Source organism: Schistocerca cancellata, chromosome 9 (assembly GCF_023864275.1).
Source record: "Schistocerca cancellata isolate TAMUIC-IGC-003103 chromosome 9, iqSchCanc2.1, whole genome shotgun sequence".
Lineage (NCBI taxonomy): Eukaryota > Metazoa > Arthropoda > Insecta > Orthoptera > Acrididae > Schistocerca > Schistocerca cancellata.
The window spans coordinates 184,379,776-184,400,262 of record NC_064634.1 but is presented as its reverse complement, the minus strand read 5'-3'; the positions used below and the strand labels follow the sequence as shown (position 1 = coordinate 184,400,262).

The 20,487-nt window shown below is 40.8% G+C and overlaps 1 protein-coding gene across 1 annotated transcript in view; it reads right to left on the bottom strand.

Annotated features, from left to right (window-relative positions):
* LOC126100393 (alpha-tocopherol transfer protein-like) overlaps positions 1-20,487 on the bottom strand; it is a 137,126-nt gene that overhangs the window by 11,993 nt on the left and 104,646 nt on the right. The window contains exon 3 of the mRNA XM_049910989.1: positions 6,481-6,637. Within this exon, the coding sequence (XP_049766946.1) occupies positions 6,481-6,637 (157 nt within the window). The remainder of the gene's footprint in view (positions 1-6,480; positions 6,638-20,487) is intronic.

The following is a 20,487-nucleotide window of genomic DNA, read 5'->3' as shown; positions in this document are numbered from 1 at the left end:
AAAGATAATAGATTTTACTTATTAACAGAAAACAATAAGCAAAATTCCATTTAGTTTTTCCAAAATATCTGGGGAAACAGCCCACTACAATTATGCAATTACATCGCCTTAAAAAAAAAAAAGAAAAAGTGAAGCACCCAAAAGGCGTGGGGTCGGTGGATGTCAGTGTAACTTACAAGGGAACCTCCCCATCGCACCCCCTCAGATTTAGTTATAAGTTCGCACAGTGGATATGCCTTGTAAAACTGAACACAGATCAATCGAGAAAACAGGAAGAAGTTGTGTGGAACTATGAAAAAAATAAGCAAAATATACAAACTGAGTAGTCCATGTGCAAGGTAGGTAACATTAAGGAGTATTTGAGCAAAGGAGCGCCATGGTCTCGTGGTTAGCGTGAGCAGCTGCGGAATGAGAAGTCCATGGTTCAAGTCTTCCCTCGAGTGAAAAGTTTACTTTCTTTATTTTCGCAAAGTTATTATCTGTCCGTTCGTTCATTGACGTCTCTGTTCACTGTAATGAGTTTAGTCTCTGTGTTTTGCGACCTCACCGCAAAACCGTGCGATTAGTAGACGAAAGGACGTGCCGCTCCAATGGGAACCGAAAACATTTGATCGCAAGGTCAAATGTCAACCGATTCCTCCACAGGAAAACACGTCTGATACATTCCATACGACACTGATGACGGCATGTGCGTCACATGACAGGAATATGTTGTCGACCCACCTAACTTGTACACTTTGCGAATGGGTGAAAAGATTCCTCTACCTTGCCCCATTTAGGTGTTCTAATGGATGTGATAATCACTCCCAAAAAAGTGATGAAACCATAAGAGTTTGTCACATAAACTGCAACAAATGAATGCAACAGTTTCACAGTCGCACAGTTTTCCCTGTGCTCTGTCGAAACATATGTTTTTAACGTTATCAAATTTTTCCGTGTGTAGACCGTCAAATCCTGCATATGTCCAAGCAAATCTGAACATGTCCTAGAATTTTGGAGAGCGAAGTTGATTATGTGTGAGTGCCTGAACTTTGGATAATTGTGTGAAAATAAAAAATTAAAATTTTCGCTCGAGGGGGAGAGTTGAACCAAGGATCTCCCGTTCCGCGGCTGATCACGCTAACCACGGGACCATAGCACACCTGACCTGATATAGGCCTTGATATGACCTATCTTGCACATGGACTACTCAGTTTGTATATTTTGCGTATTTTTTCATAGTTCCACACAACTTCTTCCTGTTTTCTCCATTTATCTGTGTTCAGTTTTTCAAGGCCTATCCACTGTGCCAACTTATAACTAAATCTGAGTGGGGTGCGATGGGGAGGTTCCCTTGTTAGTACTCGTGGTCTTTCAGTAGCGTTCTCGCTTCCCGCGCACGGGGTCCCGGGTTCAATTCCCGGCGGCGTCTAGGATTTTATTTGCCTCGAGATTTCATCATCACTGACTCGCAAGTCAGCTAAAAAGGACTTGAAATTTCGGCGGCCGAACACCCTGCATGGGGTCTCCCGGCCAACAATGCCGTATGATCATTTCATTTCATTTCGTACACATGCACATCATTATCGGGTACGTAAATGATTAGAGTTGCAATTCACGTAGAACTGCCACAAGAGTGGCCTGGGAAGGAAACGGAGATGTCACATACTCGTTTGAGACAATGTTACCAGCACCTAACAGAATTTAAAAGGAGGTCCATTGTGGGTCTCCGTTTGGCCACCAGTTCGAATCGTGCAACATCTACCTTTGTGGAGCAGTCGGGTGTAACAAGAACCCGATGTTGGGTTGGATGGGAGCGTGAAGGCAGGCTTAATCGTCGTCAAGGTTCCAATTGACCACGTCTGACCACCACGGGGAGTATCGCAATATCTCCCACCAAGCGTATCGTAACCGCTTCATATCTGCGCCTGCTACTCTACAACAAGCAATGGACTCCCTCGAACATGCTGTGCATCTTACATCATCGTTTGCAGACTACTGACAGCTGGACTAGGTTTAAGATTGTTGTTATTTTTAAAAATATCGAGAGTCTGATATATCGACAGTTTGAAAATTGTGGTTATCTTACATTGACATATCGAAAAGAGAAACGTTGTATCGATATGTAGACGGAAGAAATGTCGGCGTACCGGCCTGTAAATATATCGGCTGCACACTGTAAATATACTGCCGGTTTTAGAGTTGTATATTTAACTATTGACTTATTATTAGATATTCTGCACATCGACAAGCTAGCAGCCTGTTTAACCCGCTTAGAGCAAGAACGTTCACGCTTGGCGATAACCACTCTGCTAACAATGGTAACAGCACATAAAAGCACAATAAAAGGTGTCCAATGTCTCTATCGTTCGTTTTCGCCACATATCAGATTTGTATGATTCACTTCATTTCGACTTCCTTGTTCTTTTTTTTTTTTAATTTCTGCAAACGGCAGTGACCTAGCCGTTGTAGTATCATGACTGCGAGATGAAGTCAAACGTTGCAGTTTCTATTGGCAGCACGGCGCGCCGATTACGTCAGCATTTCCCCTCACACGTCTCTGCACACAGTAAAGACCAAACTTGTCATTTATATTTTCGTTCATTATTTTCAGCAACTCTTTTTCAAGAATGCCGATGTACAGAAATAGCACAATACTTTTAATAGCTGTGCTATTTCTTCACATCGGAAATCTTGTTATTCGAATCACACCGCCACCCCCTAGTGCAATCGGATTTCTTTTGTGTCACCTATACTTGCTTCACACAGTCAAAGAGAAAGACTGGACGTGATGAACCTCAAAGAGTAGTAAGACTCTTTCACAGAGTGAAAGTAAAATTATCTTAGAAAAAAAACCATTTCAATTTGCGAAAAAAATATATAAATAACGGCACCAGATACTGCTATTTGAATATATATATATATATTATATATATATATATATATATATATATATATATATATATATATATATATATATATAAGGTATCGATATATCGATATTTTATCAACTGCCACAATAGATAACTGCTCATACCATGCGTATGCTGCCGTTAAGGCGACAATACAAACTACATTTGGAGTGTGCTGTCTCCAGGAAGCAGAGATTGGTGATGAATGGCGTCTCATTGTGTTCAGCGACGAATCGCTGTTTTGCACTAGCTCGCATTGCCATCGTTAGCGAGTATGGCGACCTGGGTAGATGTCCTGTTATTCCAATGTCTTGCAGGAAGAGACAGGTTTTACTCCTGAGGTCGTGGTGCAGGGAACTGTCGGGTAGGACTTCATGTGACGTCTGATAGATGTTGAGGGAGTTCTGACAGCACAATGGTACGTCTCCCACATAATGCGCCCCCATGTGTTACGTCTCATGCGACAAAATCGTGATGCCATTTTTCAGCAGGACAATGCTCGTCCACACATGGCACAAGTCTCTCGGTCAACGAGATCCCCTGATCGGTCACCAATGGAACAAGTGTAGAACCAGCTCGGATGTCAACTCTGTATCTGAATACTGATTCAGGATACCAAAGACAAGTTACAACATTTGTGGGCCAGCTTGCCTCAGGAGATGCTACAACGGCATTATGACACCATTTCGAACCGAATAAGTGCAAGTGCGTCCCTCCAGGCAATAGGGGATGCAACGTCAAACTGATAAGCGGGCTCAAACTGACAAGTTTTTACCAAATATATTCGATTTTCTAATCACTGAAATAACGTCACATGCTATCTCAATTCGTGAAGGTTCATTTCGTTACCTCCTCCCTTTTTGGGTGCTTCTCTGTTTGGGGTTTCGTGTCTCAAACAGTAAAAACAGAACCCATGTACGATCGGTTTGTTGTCCGTCTGTGTGTCCATCTGTCCGTCCAACCGTTGAAAACCCTTTTTCTCAGGAGCGAGTATACATATCTCGTTTAAATTTGTATCACATACTGAAATCTATGCTCCTTTCGCAGTGTAAAAAATTGAAGCCTCTAAGCCAATGCCATAAAAAGATGCAGCGATTTACGTCATATTTTAACAGTCGCGAACTCACTCATCAAGACCTACAGTGTACTTATCGTAGATCTAGAGTCATGAAATTTGGCAAAAAGGAACATTTCACAGTGCAAGCAAAGAAAAAACTGAAAACTGTAAATTTGTAACTACATCACTTGAAAAATATGTTTTTGTCATTTACTGTCTGAATATCTGCCTGTTCGTCCGTCTGTTGAGACCCATTTTTCTGAGGAAAGGGTGGATATATCAAGTTGAAGATTATGTCACGTAATAAGATCTATGGTCCTTCGTCAGTGTAGAAAATTGAAACCTCTAAGTCGATGCTGTCAAAAGATACGGTCAATTATGTCACATACTTTGATAGTCGCAAACTCACTCATCAAAACCTATAGGCTACTTCCCGTTGGTCTAGAGTCGTGAAACTTAGCAAGAAGCAAGGTTTCACAGTACAACCAAAAGAAAAAATCCAAAAATTGTAAATTCGTAATTAAATCAAACGAAAAAAACTTTTGTCATTTGCTATCGGACTGCCTGTCTGTCCGTTCGACTGTTAAGACCCCTTCTTTCTCAGGAACGGGTACACATCTCAAGTTGAAATTTGTGTCACATACTCTGCGGCTCTGCGGCCGCCTCCTTGGTAGTATTCGAGTAGAGTGGACTGTATGCTGGCATCGGACTTCAGCCTCTGGCATCATCGACAACAACAGACTATACGACACCGCACTATTACACTCACCCTTAGCACGATCACTTAACACAAGATAACTGACATGCCAATCATCCAAGTAGCATCAGCAGCAGCTGGGCCCGCAATGGGGCCTCTCTCAAACTCTGTCGGGTGCTCATAACGCTGTCTCACGTGACTACGCGGGATCATCAACATCATCATCGTCACTCAGTATGACAATCTGTGTCTTAAAGGGAAAATCTTCCATTGTTCTCCGTAACCACAATGATAATGATGCTGTCCCCATAAACCATAATTTAATCTCTATAATTCATTCATTTCTTATATTTCGAAGATTATATTACGAAGGAGAGCTTTCAGATGTGTGTCAAGACATATTTGCCAGGACATATATTAACTGAGAGAAGTAGCACTCGCTAGCTATTTGTGCAGGCCGCGTTAACAATGAATAATCATCAAACCGTTATTCCACGTGGATGTAAAGACACAGGCCCACTCACGAATATGATGTCTGTTATTGCTTGTCATACCACGGAAAGGTGCTATCAGATCTATAATCTAGCTACTCAGATAATTTCTTATAGAGAGTAGCTAAGAAATAAGTATGTAGCTTTTATATAGAATTTAAAGGGATTCGTATGTTGTTACAGACCTTGTATCAAGCTACTAGAACCCACTCTGAAACCTGTACCAAATCAAGAAGCCGAAGTTTACTCATTTTCTTGTCCTGTATCATGGCCACAAAATGCGCAATTCATTTTCAGCTGATTTTTATTACGAACTGCAAGTACTAATAATTTTAAGCAGCAAATGTACTGGTAGTAGTACGTAAAAATATCACGTTCTTTGAAGAGGCCTCTACAGGCTGCATTAGTATCTGCTGTTCACAATACTCATATTATTATCTTTGGCTGAATAAATTAACCACGTTCTCACATAAAAAAATTCATCCGGAAAGCACGAAAATCTAAGTATCCTGAATAACCTAACCTAGCTGTGTGCAAGTCAATGCAGTGAGAGATACCGCCGAAGATAAAACGAGTTTCACCAGGTTATCTACGGGCTGACTCCATTTTAGCTAGTTTACAAACAGACGCTACGGAATTTCACGCACAGTATTTCATTTAATGCGGAAGTATTAATTTCTTTTTCCGGTACCAGCCAATGACTTTTACAGATGTCGTACAAGAAGGACGGAAGGAAATGTTTTACAGAATTTTCTTTTCATTACTGACATTTGGCAGCACCGATGCAGTCATTCGTCTGTTTTACATTTTCTAAGATAAAAGTTTTGTCATCTTGCTCTGGTATTTCTACCATATGTTCAATAAATTTACTGATTCTGTTGGTGCTCGTCGTAATGTCGGAGGAAGTTCCAGAGAACCATAGTCATATGAATTACCGGGGTGGTCGAAACTACCGTTCCCATATGTCGGCTTCGATTTGTGACGCAATACCTCAACAGCAAGAAAACAGAACACTGAACTACTCCTTTCACTGCTATATTATTTTTTTGCAACGCTGATTGTGGCGATAGACACATGTAGCATAGATCGTGGTCTACATTAGGTTGAAAGGTGGCATATTGTAAATGGCCGAAATCAACGAAATTGATGTACGAAAATGACAATAGTTCTTGTTATGGTGCGTATTTTACACATATCGGATTTCAATGATTATATCTACCTTGATGGCGTCAGACGTCCAAGTAGGTTCAGGATTTGCGAATCATCGAGTAGCGACGAAAAGGAGAACACATTTGGTTGATCGAGCTTCGCGTGTCGCGGAGAGAGGAAGCTGAGACTACTTACGCCATCTTCCAGACCGCCTGTAGCTCCGGCTTCAAGGGGTCCCGATCGGAGAACATTTCCGGCGCCAGGCACCTGATGGTGTACGAGGCTTCAATTGTCTTCTTGGCTCTTTCTAGACTGTAGTAGCAGCTGTGCAGGAACAGGATCAGCTGGTCGTCTGCGTAGATGAGAATCCATTTGTATTTACTTATAAACGGTGCATAACAATAACATAAAGAAATATAGCGTAATAAACCCAGTTGTTCAACATGACAACGCCTCGCCGGGAAAGCCTGAAGAATTACCTCATTAAAGAACTTTGCGCACGTCAGGGCTCTTGGCTCTAGCTGAACAACAAATTGACTGTCCAGTTATCATGAAACTGAAACAGTGTTCCATTACTGACAGATGTAAGACCTACTACTTTGCTTTAAAATGACAAACATTACACTTACCCCGTGGGCAAATAAAAAATTTCCTACTTATTAGTCTAACAGTTGCTAGTTGTTTACTAACCAATAGCTATTAAATTTATACGCTTCGTAAAGAGCACACCTTCACATTACTCTATATTAGTAGCTATAGAGGCTGGCACAAAAATAGGGCTTCAAGGTCATCTCACCATCTTACAGCATAGGTTCAAATGGCTCTGAGCACAATGCGACTTAACGTCTGAGGTCATCAGTCGCCTAGAACTTAGAACTAATTAAACCTAACTAACCTAAGGACATCACACACATCCATGCCCGAGGCAAGATTCGAATCTGCAACGGTAGCGGTCGCTCGGCTCCAGACTGTAGCGCCTAGAACCGCACGGCCACTCCGGCCGGCTCTTACAACATTGCCAGTTTTTTATAATGATGATTTAAAATGTTTGTAAAAATTCAAAAAAAGCATTGGGCAACCCTATCTTTAGTCTAGAATATAATGGAGTACTTTCCAAGAGAAAATTCTCACTATCTGTCAGGAGAAAAAAAAAGAAACCTAACGTTACGAGAAATTTTGAAGGAAAATAAATTTTTACTTCAACCTGTGGTAGTAACAGAATCACTAACGTAATTGGACTGAAAAAAATATATCAACGTATTCAAAATTTGCAGATGCATATGCTGCGTCTTTTATTTCGGAAACATAAAGGTATTCTGAGATAAAAAATAAGACATTATAAGAGGTGTGAAACCGTGTCCAGTGCGTAGCGAAACATGTAGTCGCTGATGAATTTTCGTTCTGTAGGACTGCAAAGAAACTTCCCACAAGAAAGTTGTTAAGAAAACTACAAAATTATTTTTGGTAACATTTCAAACGTCATTATTGTATCGTATCACGTACAAGGCAAATTACTTCCGCAATATTCCGTGCGCAGCAGTGCGCGAATCGCTGTAGGCCGTCGCCAAGAGTTTTGTGCGGACAGCTAGCTTTAATATGACCGAGAATATTCCCTACTTCCCGAAAATATTTTACTGGCTGCTAATACATATCCTTCGTCATTGCATGCATCACTCAAAACGCCAATATAAGCTACGCAAAAGTAATTGCAGCTATTTTGAAGCCAATATTTTCACTGAAGTCGAGCAAAGTATTTGTACGAAAGGTTTTGTGAAACCGAAGTTTTATCTAACTTTGCTGTAAGCCTATTATTCTCAGCACGCAATACGTGCTTGGTACACAAAAGCCTCGTTCTTACTACTGCAATGTTACTGTCTTTTGTTACAAATTTAGTCCATCATTACAGTTTCTGAATTAAAAACCAAGTGGGCGGAGAAGACAGTGCATTGAAGTGAGTGGCCAGAATAATCAGTTTTATCACGGACATTGCCCTGCATTTTTATAGCCATCGGATAATATCCTCTGTCATACTGAAGTAATACAATTCTACGTTCTAGCTTTCTGAAAATCGTCAAATATCGTAAATTTCTATTCTGTTCTCGGAGAATTAGAATAGGTGCTGTGACTGTTCTGATGTTACTACGCTCGTTATATATACAGTCAACACAGAAACACCACAACGTTTTCTCATTTTATGAACTGCATTACCCTTACTACGAAACAGCCAGTAAATCCTTCTATCAAAAAAGGGAGTTAAATTTCGAATGTGCAAGTAAACCGAATGCAGTAAGATTATATCCGAAAGTAATTTAGGAAAAACTGTTGTTAATTAATGCAGAATTGACAACCTTATTTTAATTGACAGTTACCGTCGAGTAAATTAATCGCCACCACTTGTGATCAATTTATCAGACTCTACTGTAAGGGAAAAACATTCGCAGTAACCACTTGGTGTCTCATTTCGTTTGCCAGTTGATCGAATTCCTAAGTCTTTTTGACACGTACGATTTCTTCCTTAGACAGGAGTTCAGCCTTCGTTTCATCGACTGAAAATGAAACATTCTTTCTCTTTAACCACTCCATAATATCTGCCTTGTGCCAATTTGAACGTGGCAGGTTTTCTATCTGAATGGAGTGGTAGCTGGCAATATCATTCACGATGACCCTTCTTCCAGGGCAGACAACAGTTGAATAAACCAATTCTTAATAACTTCTCTATTCATTTCTGAATGGTAATCGGATTAGCAAGTTTGGCCTCTGGTACGAATCCTGTCGTTAATGAACCAGCGTGAGCGATGATTAATCGGCCAGCTCTACAAGTAGGCACTTTCAAACCGCCGTTTGCTTTGGAGTCATGCCACATATACTTATTGGTGTGGTTCTGTGAATCCCAAGCTTCATCCAAGTACACTACAGACCTGGTGTCTTCAGCACACAAGCTTCGCTCTTGCTGCTGCAGTGTCTCTGCGTTCCGTTAAGAATTTCCGTCCGTCATTACACTTCTTGAATCGGAAACCAAGGGAGCAAAGAAGACGAAGAACGGTGGTCTCTGAGCCCGAGTAATTAATTTTTTTCACGGAGATCAGTCTGTATGTTTTTAGCCTAAGGACAAACTGACACACCCATGCCCGAGGGAGGACTCGAACCTCCGCCGGGATCAGCCGCACAGTCCATGACTGCAGCGCCCTAGACCGCTCGGCTAATCCCGCGCGGCTCAGAGACAGTTGTTTTCCGTTCATGTTCATATCACTTTCTTGGAGAATCGAAGCACTCATTCATTTCTGGAGATTCTGCCAGTGGCACAGATTTGCTAATATGGCCTACAGTTGGAGACACCACACGCTTTAGCAGTAAGTTTATGAATTTGTGCAAAATTTAAGTTATTCCTCAATTATTTATTGTCAGCCAAGTCAGTAAAAAACTTGAGCATATTCGATTCGATATGATAATTATCGATTGTTTACGATTGTCTTTCTGCCCCTTACGCACACCGACCGGAGAAGTACTACAAGCAGCCATTGCTCCTGCACTGTTGTTCACCACCGAACACACGTCAAAGCACCTTTCTGAAGACAGTAAGACACTGAGATCAGACATGAACACTTGATATAGCACGGTAACACAGCTTTCAGCTGCTCTGACTTACTGCACCGCTAAATCTCCCTACATGGCAACAAAGCACAGAAGCGAGCGAATCACAGCCCGCAGCCCCTGCTGGCGGCAGGCAGCAGCTGTGACCTTGAGGACTCTACTTTCGTGTCGGTCACTATAATTGCCAGTCTTTCCCCTAACAGGTCATTGTCAGGGTAAGATTTAGCCGTATGCTACTACCATTTTATTGAATATATAACTTCCTCATGGACAAGCGCATCATCTGCGAAAAATTGACATTACGTATCATCATTTATGCCATATCATTAACATACATAGTGTCCATGTAATTAGGGCAGCTGTAAAACCTTTGTTAATTTTGATAAGATAACAAAGTTATTGAGACAAAGCTTATCTAGTTCATAAAATTAGCCACAGCCTGGGGGATGTTTCCAGAATGAAATTTTCACTCTGTAGTGGACTGTGCACTAATATGAAACTCTATCAGGTAGAAGGCAAGGTACCGGCTGAACAAAACCTGTGAAGAGAGGTCCTGAGTCGTGCTTGGGTAGCTTAGTCGGTAGAGCACTTGCCCACGAAACGGAAAGGTCCCAAGTTCGAGTCTAGGTCCGACACACAGTTTTAATCTGCCAGGAAGCTTCATACCAGCGCACACTCCACTGCAGAGTGAAAATTTCATTCTGGAAACATCCCCCAGTCTGTGACTGAGCCATGTCTCCACAGTATCCGTTTTTCCAGCAGTGCTAGTTGTGCACGGTTTGCAGGAGAGCTTCTGTGAAGTTTCAGAAGGTAGGAGACGATGTAAGCTGTGAGGAGGGGCCGTGAGTCGTGCTTGGGTGGCTCAGTCGGTGAAACATCATGGCGAGGAACAACAGAAAATGATGATACACTGTTGCACGTGCTACAAAGTTATCGCAGACAAGTCATTATTCTTGTAATTCTTCGTCGCCATTAGTCGGCCGGCAGCACTGTGAGTGGTATATGTCGTAAGAGCCAGAGAAACATAGAACAGAGTTGCACCAGGTATATTTTATGAACGCCACTTTCTGACGCCACATTTGGTTTTGATAACAGGAGACACTCCTCACTAACGTTAAAAAGAATGGCCACTCAGAAATAATGTTTGATACAAGTAATGCATATTTCTACATAGGTGCGAACACGAGAGATCAAAACATTGCAGATTACTACGGCCAGAGCGAATTTAGTTGCATTTAATTAACATTTTCATCAATAGATGTGTCCATAAGGTCTAAGCGATTTTTGGGAAAGCTTAGGGCATTTAGTACTGTACTTTTGCGACCACTAGTTGTTTATTCAGGATACCGAACTCATGCTGATTATTTCGTGAGCACTCATAACATTGTGTCTCTGGTAAAAGACTTATCCTTAAAAAACGCAGGACTGAGATTTCTTAAGGCGATTGTGTGTTACTAGTAGGTAGGGACAATTAACTAGTGTTTTAAAAATAAATTCAAAGAGGGACTGAATATTAATTCTGGAACTATTCTTATTTCATCTATTCTTCTCGTTGTTGTTGTTGTTGTGGTCCTCAGTCCAGAGACTGGTTTGATGCAGCTCTCCATGCTACTCTATCCTGTGCAAGCTTCTTCATCTCCCAATACGTACTGCAGCCTACATCCTTCTGAATCTGTTTAGTGTATTCATCTCTTGGTCTCCCTCTACGATTTTTACCCTCCACGCTGCCCTCCAATACTAAATTGATGATCCCTTGATGCCTCAGAACATGTCCTACCAACCGATCCCTTCTTCTTGTCAAGTTGTGCCAATAACTCCTCTTCTCCCCAATCCTATTCAATACTTCCTCATTAGTTATGTGATCTACCCATCTAATCTTCAGCATTCTTCTGTAGCATCACATTCTTGTCCAAACTATTTATCGTCCATGTTTCACTTCCATACATGGCTACACTCCATACAAATACTTTCAGAAACGACTTCCTGACATTTAAATCTATACTCGATGTTAACAAATTTCTCTTCATCAGAAACGCTTTCCTTGCCATTGTCAGTCTACATTTTATATCCTCTCTACTTCGACCATCATCAGTTACTTTGCTCCCCAAATAGCAAAACTCCTTTACTATTTTAAGTGTCTCATTTTCTAATCTAATTCACTCAGCATCGCCCGACTTAATTCGACTGCATTCCATTATCCTCGCTTTTCTTGATGTTCATCTTATATCCTCCATTCAAGACACTGTCCATTCCGTTCAACTGCTCTTCCAAGTCCTTTGCTGTCTCTGACAGAATTACAATGTTATCGGCGAACCTTAAAGTTTTTATTTCTTCTCTATGGATTTTAATACCTACTCCGAATTTTTCATTTGTTTCCTTTATTGCTTACTCAATATACGGATTGAATAACATCGGGGAGAGGCTACAACCCTGTCTCACTCCCTTCCCAACAACTGCTTCCCTTTCATGTCCCTCGACTCTTATAACTGCCATCTGGTTTCTATACAAATTGGAAATAGCCTTTCACTCCCTGTATTTTACCCCTGCCCCTTCAGAATTTGAAAGAGATTATTCCAGTCAACATTGTCAAAAGCTTTCTACGAGTCTAAAAATGCTAGAAACGAAGGTTTGCCTTTTCTTAATCTAGATTCTAAGATAAGTCGCAGGGTCAGTATTGCCTCCCGTGTTCCCATATTTCTACGGAATCCAAACTGATCTTCCCAGAGGTCAGCTTCTACCAGTTTTTCCATTCGTCTGTACAGATTTCGCGTTAGTATTTTGCAGCCGTGACTTATTAAACTGATAGTTCGGTAATTTTCACATCTGTCAACGCCCGCTGTCTTTGGGATTGGAATTATTATATTCTTCTTGAAGTCTGAGGGTATTTCGCCTGTCTCATACATTTTGCTCACCAGATGGTAGAGTTTTGTCAGGACTGGCTCTCCCAAGTCTGTCAGTAGTTCTAATGGAATGTTGTCTACTCCCGGGGCCTTGTTTCGACTTAGTCTTTCAGTGCTCTATCGAATTCTTCACGCAGTATCATATCTCCCATTTCATCTTCATCTACATCCTCTTCCATTTCCATAATATTGTTCTCAAGAACATCGCCCTTGTATAGTCCCTCTATATACTCCTTCCACCCTTCTGCTTTCCCTTCTTTGCTTAGAACTGGGTTTCCATCTGAGCCCTTGATATACATAGAAGTGGTTGTCTTTTCTCCAAAGGTCTCTTTAATTTTCCTGTCGCCAGTATCTATCTTACCTCTAGTGAGGTAAGCCTCTACATCCTTACATTTGTCCTCTAGCCATCCCTGCTTAGCCATTTTGCACTTCCTGTCGATCTAATTTTTGAGACGTTTGTATTCCTTTTTGCCTGCTTCATTTACTGCATTTTTATATTTTCTCCTTTCATCAATTAAATTCAGTATTTCTCCTGTCACCCAAAGATTTCTACTAGCCCTCGTCTTTTTACCTACTTGATCCTGTGCTGCCTTCACCACTTCATCCCTCAAAGCTATCCATTCTTCTTCTACTGTATTTCTTTCCCCAATTCTTGTCAATTGTTCCTTTATGCTCTTCCTGAAACTCTCTACAACCTCTGGTTCTTTCAGTTTATCCAGGTCCCATCTCCTTAAATTCCCACCTTTTTGCAGTTTCTTCAGTTTTAATCTACAGTTCATAACCAATAGATTGTGGTCAGAGTCCACATCAGCCCCTGGAAATGTCTTACAATTTAAAACCTGGTTCCTAAATCTCTGTCTTACCATTAAATAATCTGTCTGAAACCTGTCAGTATCTCTAGGCTTCTTCCATGCATACAGCATCCTTTTATGATTCTTGAACCAAGTGTTAGCTATGATTAAGTTGTGCTCTGTGCAAAATTCTACCAGGCGGCTTCCTCTTTCATTTCTTAGCCCCAATCCATATTCACCTACTACGTTTCCTTCTCTTCCTTTTCCTACTATCGAATTCCAGTCACCCATGACTATTAAATTTTCGTCTCCCTTCACTATCTGAATAATTTCTTTTATCTCATCATACATTTCTTCAATTTCTTTGTCATCTGCAGAGCTAGTTGGCATATAGACTTGTACTACTGTTGTAGGCGTGGGCTTCGTGTCTTTCTTGGCCATAATAATGCGTTCACTATGTTGTTTGTAGTAGCTTAGCCGAACTCCTATTTTTTTATTCATTATTAAACCTACTCCTGCATTACCCCTATTTGATTTTGTATTTATAACCCTGTATTCACCTGACCAAAAGTCTTGTTCCTCCTGCCAGCGAACGTCGCTAATTCCCACTATATCTAACTTTAACCTATCCATTTCCCTTTTTAAATTTTTTGATCTACCTGCCCGATTAAGGGATCTGACATTCCACGCTCCGATCCGTAGAACGCCAGTTTTCTTTCTCCTGATAACGACGTTCTCGTTAATAGTACGTAATGTAGATTGAAAATTTTATCTTGATCGTGTTTGTTACGATACGGAACTTGTTAGGAATAAACGCGATCTACACATGCGAGCACCACTACCAGCTAATCTGTCGGATGCCAAAATGTTTTGAACTATAATGGCAAATACTGGCAGCGATTTTGAACACTGATATTACTTACTTCTATCATTTATATTGTAACACATGCTGCAATAATCTTAGTTTATTTTCAGGTCGTTCGTTCAATGGAGAATATATTTAAAAGTTTCCTTAGCGGCTGTTTAAGTGTTGTCAGTCAGGATTTAAAGGAAATTCTCAGTTGTTTGCGTGTTTGTGTAAGTTTCAGGTTAGTTATGATCCAGACCGAATACCGGTGGATTTCTGAGAAACGTAGGTGGTGAGAAACTCGTGATGTTCGCAAATGTCCTACAAACCGTTGATAAAGATTTACTGCTTTATTCTGTGTTTCTATCTCCCGAAAAGCTGCTGATCCACAATTACAGTGACGTTAAACAAAGATATGTGGTCAGATTTGTAACACCATTGAGTATTCTTTTCTTAACATAGGAAACTACCTTACCGTGGGAAGGGAGTCATACACAGATGTAGAAACATCCACAGATTTGTCTCAGAAAACTGTTAGGAGCGCAACAACTGACGTCACGTCTAATGAATTGGTGTGAGATGTTCACTGTAACCTCAGCCTTTGCGAAAACAAGCTGTTACTTATGATGAAGTTTTATTCCTTAAGAAATGCTGTACAAATATCCACACATCGATATGAGGTATTGACCTCTTGTGGAAGCTGCCGCTAGATCTAGGAAAACGTAATGCGTGAAACTTCATGAGAGGAAATAGTGCAGTAAACCTTGACTAACAGATTTATGGGCCACGACCTACAAACAGTTGGGAGTGTGAGCATTAATGCAGGTGTCACCATGGTGTAGCCACTACAGGAGCCGGCCTGCGCCCACATCTCCTCTGCGGATAAGCCGAGAAGGCCACGAGAGAAATGACAGTGTCTAGCAAGAGGCTGTAAAGCCTGAAACTCCATCAGCCATAGAATTCTGCTAAAAAAAAAATGAAATACAGGGTGAGACAAAAGTTCTTAACATTTGACAGTGCCAAATTTGCAGGATAAAGAAGGTGTAGAGGTAAAAATATACACACATGCCTGAAATGACATAGGGTTTTAATGAAACCAAAAACGAATGCAAAAACTAGCCAACATATTGATAAGTGTCATGTATAATTTTGGTATCTGAATCGATTGTGAGCGTACAGCGATGTTGTAAAGCTGTATCGCAGAAGTTAGGTTGTGCGCAGAGGTGCAGGATCAAATAATGTTAAGCTGTGTTGGAGTGAGGAAGCAATTGTAACGTTGTGTTTCAAATGTAAAGTTTTTAATGAACATGATTATATCAAGATTGTAACAGAAACTGAATCTGTGAAGGAGGAAGTTTAATGGAACTAAGTGTACACCAGAAGTGGAATGTCAAAGGTAAGTATTATAATTCTGTTACATATTTTTTCATTATTGCTGCGCTATCGGACTTTGTTATTGTACTAATAGTTACTAGACTTGAAAGATAGGAAAGTGTATTATTTGGATGTTAGGACATTCATTAATTTTGAAATCAGCCATGAGGACTTTTTCACAGTATAATACAAAAAAACTTAGTGTTGTCATTTATGCCAATATTTCATTTTTTACCCACCTTTACGTTACAATTTTTAACTGACGTGTTTTGTTTTTTAATGGAAAAGGAACTTGCTGTGTTCGGAAAATATTTCGATTTGCAACTAACAGAGATCTCATTGCACCTCACGAGTGTATCTGTTCAGATATAGTAATTTGCAGCTTTAGCATATCCGCACGTAAGACAGAGCAGTACAGCAACGCGTTATCCAGATTTGCGCAGAATAGAGGTAAGGACTAAATATTTTGATGTTTTTTTTTATTTGTTCAGTCTGGGCCAACTTATGTCTTTCAGAGACAGTTTTTGTGATCAGTTTTGCAAAACTAATTATTGTAGGTTTTATGTCAAAGTTCATTAATCAGGTACTTTATACTGTTCGAAATTCTTGCAGTCAGGTTGATATCTTTTACAGTAGAAATACTTCCCTTTTCATTACAACAATTAATTATTATTAGAAAGCAACTTTGTCTTCACGTTACTACAGTACAAGTTTCATTACGGAAGTTCATTTATTACTACAGCTCAGATCTTACAATCAGAAACAGTACGTCAGTCATATTTCTATTAATTAAAGAGAACTTTCAAGATAGCGCTGGACAGTAACATGTCAGTACCGACACGTGAGAATCGTGTAGTGAGGGAGGGAGTTAGATGTCCCAGCAGTCGCGGCATGTTGACTTTACCAGAGAAGGCACTATTAGCGAAGCTTTACTATCAGAATCGAGAATCCGCTACTGCAGCTCTACGATTCTCTCGACTTAAGAAGGATGTTCGAACGGGAAAAGGTCCTGTGACTCCAATGCTGTACGTACAAAATCCAGCTTCATCATGAATTGTTAGTTACCGCTTTTGTGACGCGGAGAGGAGCTGCGATGTGGGCACTTCAGAAGATGGAGATAGGTGACGAATGGTTGTCTAAAGTGTTGTGGATCAACGAAGCCCATTTCACACTCCGAGGGTCTGTCAACACCTACAACTGCAGAATTTGGTCTACCGAAGATCCTAGGACGGTCTTGGAAACCCAGTTGCATGCCGAGGAAGTCGCGGTGTGGTGTGGATTTACCACGTCAGTCGTGATCGGAGCCTTTTTCTTCGAGGGAATGCGGGATGCTACTTTCTGTCAGCGTGAAGATGGCAGGGTACGCCGATATGTTACACAATCGCATCATCCCTACCCTGGCTGGTAAACACCAGCTGCAAGGTACGATTTTTACGCACGATAGCGCTCCACCCTGTACTGCGACAGGCGTGAAAGATCTCTGGCGCGCATTGTTTGGTGAGAGTAGCGTGCTGAGTCGTCACTTTCGTGGTGTTTGACCTCCCACGTCCCCAGACCTCAATTCGTGTGATTCTTTGTGATGGGGTTACCTGTAGTCGCAATTCTACCATGATCATTAGACCTCGTTAGGGATGCTAAAAGACAACGTCTGATGGCAACTTTTCACCATACCTAATGATGTGCTGTACGGCGCTTTTCACAACATTGCCCCTCGACGGGAGATATTTTTGATGAATGACGGCCGACATGATGAAGATTTGTTATAAAGACTTCAAGCATCTGTGCCAATTTTTACCTCTTTATCTACATTATCTCGTGAACCATTGAATTTTCAAATATTGTAAGTAGGCTGTTTATGTTTTTTTATTGGTAACGCCACGTAGCGCTCTGTATGAAAATCGCTGGCTGTGCTGTGTGCAGTCTGTGGCTGGTTTGCATTGTTGTTGGCTATTGTAGTGTTGGGCAGTTGGCTGTAAACAGCGCGTAGCGTTGCGCAGTTGGAGGTGAGCCGCCAGCAGTGGTGGATGTGGGGAAGTGAGATGGCGGATTTTTGAAAGCGGATGATCTGGACGTGTCTCATTAAGAAAGAGTAAATTTGTAAGAATGGATGTCATGAACTGTTATATATATTATGACTTTTGAACACTAGTGAGGTAAATACATTGTTTGTTCTCTATCAAAATCTTTCATTTGCTAACTATGCCTATCAGTAGTTAGTGCCTTCAGTAGTTTGAATCTTTTATTTAGCTGGCAGTAGTGGCGCTCGCTGTATTGCAGTAGTTCGAGTAACGAAGATTTTTGTGAGGTAAGTGATTTGTGAAACGTATAGGTTAATGTTAGTCAGGGCCATTCTTTTGTACGGATTTTTGAAAGTCAGATTGCGTTGCGCTAAAAATATTGTGTGTCAGTTTAAACACAGTCATGTATAATATTTCTAAGGGGGCGTTTCAATATTAACGAAATTTTGTCACCCTGTATAATGGTTTAGCTATAATGGATTAAACAGGCTAGATGTCACTTACGATCAGATGCTTATAGATACCTATATATGTAGAGAGAGAGAGAGCGTGGCCAACCCTAAGAGGAGATCATGTTTATTTCCAGACTGCACGTGGAATGGAGAATTAGATAACGTCGCAACATGCAATGCAGTCACCTATCGCCTATAACAAGACATAAATCTGACAAGTGAGACCAAAGCAGCACTTCAAAATTTAGTCCACAAAAATTGATATTCAAATGTAATGAAATAATCATCACTACAGATTCGACTCACATAATTCTTTCATCGATGTTAACTTACGTACAATGAAACAACAAAGGACATGCTAAATACACCAAGATCAGCAGTAATGCTGTGCCAACTAGAGCACACTCTGTTTACAACACGTGACCGACGTCGTTGACCTAGCTGCATCATCAGTCTTATCTTCTCTTCCTCTCCCCCTCCCCATCCTCTCACCTACAACCAACCAAAATGTAGTATTAGGCCAATTAAAAAGATTCAAGACGGCGGAATTAACGTAACTGCGTTGTTGGGGAATTAAAAAACACTCTCTCACTCCCCAATAAAAAATCCATGATGGGAGAACAAGCTCAATTGCGCTTTATGTTCCACCCTCCTTTCCCTGTCTCTGGCCTATCACAGTGAGGTACCAAAAGTTAAACATCCAGTCGGAGATCTAAGATGGAGGAACTAGCTCAGTCCTGGTTTACATCGTTCCACATCCCCTCTCACGGCTCTTTCTAGGCAATCAGAATGTAGTATTAAAAATGTGTAAAAATGACACCAAGTTGCATAATTGCCATGAGTGTGTAAACACACACTGTATAAAGTATCATCTCCCTCCCCTTTCCTATACTCAGAGCCTAATATTTTAGTCACTGTTAAACTGAATGAGTCAATTATGGTGTCGCCTCACCCCAACTGTGCTCAACAGTATCCAAAGTATCACAAAATATATCACATACCCAGAAAAGTATCTGGATCTCGTAGAATGACGAAAATGCTGTCAACTACGTTTTCATTACTGTCTTGATAAGTCGTTTATAGATTGGCTCATATACTTTGGCTATACTACTCACTGATTGGTTGGGAATGAAAGTAGGAAGGGCTTGGGGTAGCGTAAAGTACAACTGAGCTAGCTCCCTCATGTTGGATTTCCAATTAGCTGTTTCAGCTTCAATACTTCACTGTGATTGGTTGAGATAGGGAGAAAGGATGGCACATGAAGCATAATTGAACTAGTTTCCCATCTTGGTTTTTTTTCACTAGTGGAGACATGGGAGGAGGAAAGGGCTTTTTAATTTCCCGCTAACACAACTATAGTAGTTCCGCCATCTTGGATTTTTTGATTGGCTCTTTCATTTTTAACACCACATTGTGATTGGTTGGAGATATGGGGAGGGGATGGGGAAAGAGGAGGTAGAGGTAAAAAGGGGATGTCGCTCCCCATTGGTAAGAACAATGTCATCACTTCTAAGAGAGATGACGTCACTGATAAGATCAATGACATCACTTGGTCACGTGATCTAAACAAAGTGCACCAGTTAGTAAGTATATAACCTAAGTGTGCTGGAATCGACATACCGTCATTAATCCTATTGTACTATGCCACAGAATAAGTATTGGAGGTCTTAATATCAGCCTACGATAGCATTAGTAAACATAAGACATTTAAAAATATAGCGTCTTGAGCCTTCAACCAATCAGCATCACCCTAGTCCTGTTTTTCGCTCTCTCTCTCTCTCTCTCTCTCTCTCTCTATGAAGGCTTTCTAGATGTTTGGAACTTTTACTGCTTTGCTAATTCCGTAGTTTATTGGGATTACACTTGCCATTCAGACACACTAGTGTACTTAACTGAGGAATGTCCTGAAATATCCAATAAATCGTTAAAGAAATTGGGTTTCAAATTAACAATTATCTTGCTATCAATAAACCTGTATTCTTCATTCTAAAATCACTGAAGACTTAAACACTATAGCGACTAATCAGTGTCTGCAGAGGCGGATCCGTTAGTATAAAAGAATGAGAGGAATATTGTGTTGTCAATAGAGATGCAGTAAAAGAGGAATCGGTCGAACAGGAGAGCTAAGTGAATTCGAACGTCGACTAATCCTTGGATGTCACTTGAGTAACGTCCGCCCCTGGTAGCCGAGTGGTAGCCGGCACGGTAGCTCAGCGTGTTCGGCCAGAG